General features: G+C 33.7%; 1 protein-coding gene and 1 long non-coding RNA gene across 2 annotated transcripts; both read right to left on the reverse strand.

Moving 5' to 3' along the window:
* Nucleotides 1–1,794: 1,794 nt before the first annotated feature.
* Nucleotides 1,795–2,906, reverse strand: LOC148253473 (uncharacterized). The gene is made up of 3 exons (XR_015821738.1): nucleotides 2,439–2,906; nucleotides 2,156–2,226; nucleotides 1,795–2,086 (listed from the first exon to the last, which is right to left on the reverse strand). It is a non-coding gene; the product is annotated as an uncharacterized LOC148253473 (long non-coding RNA).
* Nucleotides 2,907–3,467: 561 nt separating this feature from the next.
* RAB7A (RAB GTPase homolog 7A) lies at nucleotides 3,468–5,813 on the reverse strand. Its single transcript, XM_088223259.1, has 7 exons — nucleotides 5,475–5,813; nucleotides 5,206–5,232; nucleotides 4,678–4,777; nucleotides 4,434–4,580; nucleotides 4,252–4,332; nucleotides 3,968–4,113; nucleotides 3,468–3,795 (listed from the first exon to the last, which is right to left on the reverse strand). Exons 1-7 carry the CDS (start codon nucleotides 5,534–5,536, stop codon nucleotides 3,711–3,713), a joined length of 648 nt encoding a protein of 215 aa, XP_088079385.1. The 5' UTR covers nucleotides 5,537–5,813; the 3' UTR covers nucleotides 3,468–3,710.
* Nucleotides 5,814–6,209: the final 396 nt, after the last annotated feature.

The raw sequence follows: 6,209 nt of genomic DNA on the forward strand, positions 1-6,209 counted from the left end.
TCGTTTCGTGTAATATTTTCATCGTTATGATCACCGTTTTCTTTTCTATAGGTTGACCGAAGCAAAACACCCAACCGCAACGTGAGCCGAAGGAGCTGCCACACCGAAGAGCCCCGCCGCCGGTGAGTTTCAGTTTTTTATTTTTTTTTACCAACCAAGGTCCTTTAACGTGTTTTCTTGCAGGGATCGATGCAAAGTCACCCAAATTTTAAAATTGGCCGAGTGGGCCCTAGGACTGATTTTTGGTTTATTTGGAACATTTATAGGTATTATTAGCGCGTTTCAATTCCCGGAGAAAAATTCAGGGGAACTAGGGACCGCTCGTAGGCGCAGTAAATAGTTTAGCTTTTTGGACATCAAATCGAGTAAGGATCCCTCACCCTATTCCCTATCATAGAATTGAAATCTAAATTAATAATAGTATGATATTTGTGCAAATTAAATAAATGTGTATAATTAATTACGGATTGCTAATGGAGCCCGAACTGAAAATTGTTCTTTGTTGATTTTTGTTAACTTCTTTTACAATCGAAAAGCATGATAGTATCTGATTTATCACTTTTATGATTTGAATGCATGAATTGTTGCCTTACGTGACTATTGTTTGATTGGAAAATTGAGATTATGATTTCATTCTCTGATGTATGTTTGTTTGTTTATGTGATCATGGTTGATTTAGAAAATGGAGACTAAAAGAAAACAGAAAAGTTGTGTGATTAAACAAACAGATGGAACGACAGCCTTACTAGATATCCTGATAGATAGTGGACAGACCGGGTATATAGGGAACCCTACCGTGAACGTTGTCTCATACCGGACAGGGTATGAAGACTTGGTAATTTAGCACTCATATCGGACAGGGTATGGGGACGGCCCGCTTCACCCTCATACCGGACGGGGTATTGAGGTTTAACAGATTGGTGCTCATATCGAATGGGGTATGAGGACAGCCTGTAATTGAGATTGTTAAAGAAAAGAGTTCACGTGTAGCGGGGACATCCCTATGAACCTCCATGGATACTAGTAGACTGGTAAAAAAGTGACAGTTATTATTCGGTTATTTGACAATGTGTATAGATTTATGATATGTACTATATTGCTGATCTTACATAAAATTATGATCCATATGATATTATTATCTGCATAGGTTGTTTTCATAAATTCCGCTCTGGTAAATGAATAGTAAATAATTTTATTATTGATAAATGGATTTGCTAAATTTAGTACTCCATTAGTTATTTTTGTTTTTATACCCACCTTTATTTCTGTGTCGGTGATATACTGTGATATCCTTACTGGGTTAGTGTAGCTCATTCTTTATTTAACCATTTCATATCAAGAGGATCAGGTTTTAGAGCCCGATCCGCAAGAAGATTGTGAGTAAATGCTAGATATTTTCTCTTTTTCTATTTATTTTCTTATTTCTTGTCTTTCTTTCAAATGATGAATTCTGTAATGCTATTTAGTACTTTTAAGTTATTGTGTAAGGAATATAAACCTTAACCCTTTTATTTCACTTCCGCACTTAAGTTATTATCTATTTTCTTTTGGATTTTCGGGGCCGTTACACAGATAACCAAATAAATTAGATAAATCGATAAGATTGTTGAAACTATAAATTAAGAACATACACAATACGATAATACGCAAGTAGGACAGTACAGGAAAGCAGACAGTAAATTAGGACAATCATGAACTAACCAGTTTCGTCTCCACTAGTGACTTGTAATTATTTTTAGCATTTTCTAACTTTTCATAAAAATATAAAATTATACATCACTAAGCTTCAATTACTGTAATGGAGAATAGAGTGAGGGATCCTTATCCGGATCAGTGTTTCGAGATGTCAGCTATCTATTACGTTTCCTAACGGGTACAAGGTTTTCTAAATTTTTCTTGTAAAATTCAAAACACTCGTCACGTACATAAAAATACCAAAAAAATCTAAAATCAGTGCCTAAAACTCTTTTCGATCGATTTTGGGGTTTGGGCATGGTGTCGTCGCCATGCTCCGGCGCCGATTCTACAGCCCACGATGGCAGTTCGCTTCGGTCTGGTCAGTGTTTGGGCGATTTTACATATACCCCTGCAAAAAAAAAAATATATGTCAGGGGGCTTCTATTGGCTGAAAAATCACTAAAAACACCGAACCTACCGACAGGAGATCATTAGGAGCGGTGGCTCTACCGGTCCTTCTTTATAGTTGGGGTTCTTTCTTCGGCTAACCTGTACAGAAAAGGATGGTGAACACAATGATTAAAAAATCACGTGAAACGAAAAACGATAAAGGGTTCATCAGAGGGATTTTTAAGTTTTGGCCGCGGCGGCTCTGCGGGATTTTGCCTGCAGTTTTCGGCTCACTCATCGTCTCTCTTGCTCTGATTTGACCACAAAAATGCTTGAAATTGAATTCTGAGCAGGTAGAGAGAAAATTTTACCTTTTTTGGCAGTCGGTAGTAGCTCCGATGCGGGCGGCGATCGTCCTCCTTCTCCGGTGCCGGTTCTTCTTCTCTGGCAGGGCCTGGTGGCTAGTGTTTGGGCTCCCATGCGATGCGAAGTATTTAAAACCATCTCGTGTCGATCTGGACCGTTCATCATGATTGATTTCGTCCGTCCTATCACACCTAAGGAGAAAACGAATTTGGATCGTTCATCGCGATTGATCTTATCCGTCCGATCGCGCCTAATGAGGGAACGAATCTAAGTCGTCCACGCGCAGGATCGATCCTGAGCTATCCGATCGCGATGCACGCGGATCGCCCGCGTGGCCTCTCCCATGGCACTGATGTCAGCGTGTCTTGCCACGCGGCGTGCTCCGGTTCGTCGGAGCTGCTGACTGAGCAGTTCTACGTGGCCGAACTTTTTCTATTTATACTTTGACCCGTTGTTTCTAATTTTTCTTTCAAAAATTACTTTCAATTACATCCCTACCTATTTTTTTAATAATTTAATAAAATTAAATAAAAATTAATTTATAACTAGTTTTTTTATTTATTTTAAGAATATCGAAATTGATTCCGAACCAAATTTCAGGTCCTGAGTATTACATCTTTTTTCATATTTACAACAGGTTAAAAGAGTAAAGCAACTTCCTATTCTTCTTTCTTTTTTTTTTTCCATAATCATCATCATTATGGACAATAATGGAAATGCCAAAAAGTAATTTATAATTCAAATTTAAAAAAAAAAGAAAAGAAAAGGAGAAAAGTTTAAAAATACGAAAAAAAAAAGGACCATCATTATTCAGCCCATCTTTCTATTGGCAGAAAAACGTCACCGTTTGGGGCAGATTAATTCCTTGTTCTTCAAATGACGATGGAGAAATGGGGAGAAGACAAAACAGAAGCTTCAAACACAATTTCTGTTTTTTTTTTTTTTTAAATGAAAATATTTTCTACGTCAAATAACTTTTAATTATAAACAGTTTTAGTACATAATTATTTTAATCATATTTTTAAAGCTCATAATACAAATTACAACGTCCAAATGCTGACTTATTTAAAAGAATTGTCACGAAATACAGCATTACATTAACCGCAATTCCGTTCTGTACGTAATGGCTACTTCATATATATATATATATGCAAGAATACATAAAATATGAAGCTAAGAACTTCCAGAATCCAACTTCAAAAAACAAAGACCTTCCAGAATTATAAAAGAATTGATTATGACAAAGAAATTGAAAAGAGAAATTAATGAATCGAAGTTCAGCAAGCACAACCTCCTCTTTGCTGATCAAGTTCTGAAACAGTCGTTGAGATTCCTTGAAAGTAACTGTGAAACGAAGATTGTCTACAATCACATTCATCAAATTAAGTGAGTTTAATGAAAAGGTGAAGAAGCAAATTATACCATAATTCTATGTGTTAATTAAATATCAATCTAGGTTCAACGAAATTTAGATTGAACAAGTAATCGGTCAAGTGAATTAGCTTTGATAAAATGATTTAAAATTAATAATTACGTTTGTTGTTGTCCTTGATTGTCAAGTGCCAAGTTTGCGATGCATAGGAATGCTTCATCGATGTTGTAGTTGAGTTTTGCAGAGGTCTCGAAGTAAGGTATATTTTCCCTCGAAGCACACCATTCTCTAGCTTTTCTCTCAGACACCTATATAAAATACAACCAATTACATCTATATCGGAGTATAAATAATTAATTATATTCTTTTGTATTAACTTGAATTCAAATTCTTAAAATAATTTATTAAATCAATTATGTAACACAATTACAAAAATGTTTCCATACCGCTCTCCCATGTTCACCCTCCATATCAATCTTATTTCCAATTACAATAAATGGAAAAGTTTCGGGATTGATTGGATCTGCCTGATATTCAAAATGAATCACAATGTCTAAGTAGAGAATGATCAAAAAGTTAGAACTAGAGCTATTGAAATATATATATATAAGGAAGAGAGTGAAGGGACCTGTTTGATAAACTCTTCATGCCAATTTTGAAGTGACTCAAATGATTTTTGTACATTAACATCATATATTAGAATGCAACAATCTGCACCTCTATAAAATGCAGCCCCCAGACTCTGAAATCTTTCTTGACCTGCTGTATCCCAGATCTGTAAATCACAACGAATAATAATTTCTTTTTAAGTAATTATGTGATTACCAAACACTGTCTTGTTTAATTAAAAAAACAAAATTAATCTTACTTACTTGCAAGGTCACCACTTTATCATCAATCTGCAATTCCTTGGTAACAAAATCTGCACCTATTGTGGCTTTATATTGTTCACTGAACTTTTTGTATACATATCTTAAATTTAAGTTAAACCCAAAAACAAATTCTCGTATATTTTATACAATCACAATTATTACTACTACGATACTTCAATAGTTTTTTTCAGATTTTGTAAATGTGATTAGTATATTTTAAACTTTATTTCTGTAATTTTTTGATGAAAATTTGATATGAATATGTCAACTCATTTATATTTATCAAGTACTTAGTAATCACCCTTTAGCACCTCTGAGACTTATTGCTCGACTTTAAGTATGCTCAAATTTTTTGTAAATAGAAATCAAAATGAGTAAAAGAAATAATTCAAACAATGAAATTATATATGTCATGATGCGTTTGATTCTGGAGGGATAAAATCACAATGAGCATTGAAATCAATAAAACCCATAACATCATTATTACAAGAAACAGAGAAAAATGTATTTCTGTGCTATAATGGATACTGGTTCATCAAAGATGTCTTTCCCACCCTGCAAATTTCAGAAGAAAAAAAATAATACTAATAACATTATGTTTGGTCTAAAATTCCAATTTCACGAAATATCTTTGAAAATACAGTATTTTATGTAATAAAAAGTTAAATAAATTTTATTATAGAAATAAAAATAGAAGTGAAATAGAGTTTACTTATATATAAAATAACTAAAACTAAAAATCAATGGGAACATAAATCCATGAAAATAGTAGGAGGAAAAGGAGAGAAATATCATACCCACTATCACCAAGAAAGATGACCTTAAGCAAAGTTCTTGACTTGGTAGAAATCTCCATCATCACCACATGAATGAAAGTCCCAACTTTTCTCACAAAGAAAGGAGAGAGAGTTGAAATTTTTTCTTTAAAAAAAGAAATTGAATTAATTAACTGAAAAAAGAAAAGAGCTCAATAATTGAAACAGTGTCGTATTGGTTTATAATTAAAGGCCACGTTCAAGACTGTTCACGATTCTTCTTATATGTTTCTTTTCACAACTGCTTTTCTCTCTCTCTCTCTCTCCAAATAAATCCTTTGAATCATTGAAGAGAAGCTGTGAAAAACATGTGATCCTTCCAAAGGCAAAAGTTAGGCCTCCCGGAAGCTGAATTTTCAATATATACACGTATATGTACATGTATACAGGTATATATCTGTGTGTGTATTTCCGCTTCGGATTATAACAAATATATATATATATATATCTGTGTGTGTGCTTTCACATTTGAATATGTTTTAGTCTATCTGGAATTTCAACATCTTCCTTCTATGCTTCTGTATATATTAATGTTAGTTAGTCACTAATCAGAGAAATTATTACATATAGATTCATTAATTTAAAGTCATATGGTCTCTCATATATATATATATATATATATATATATATATATATATATAGCAATGAGGTGTCTGGTTGACATTAGCTTGGGTGTTTGGAGATCTTGGGTGCCTCTTCTTTTGTATGTGAATCTCA

This window comes from Carica papaya, chromosome 6 (genome assembly GCF_054855325.1).
Source record: "Carica papaya isolate Zhongbai chromosome 6, ASM5485532v1, whole genome shotgun sequence".
Classification (NCBI taxonomy): domain Eukaryota; kingdom Viridiplantae; phylum Streptophyta; class Magnoliopsida; order Brassicales; family Caricaceae; genus Carica; species Carica papaya.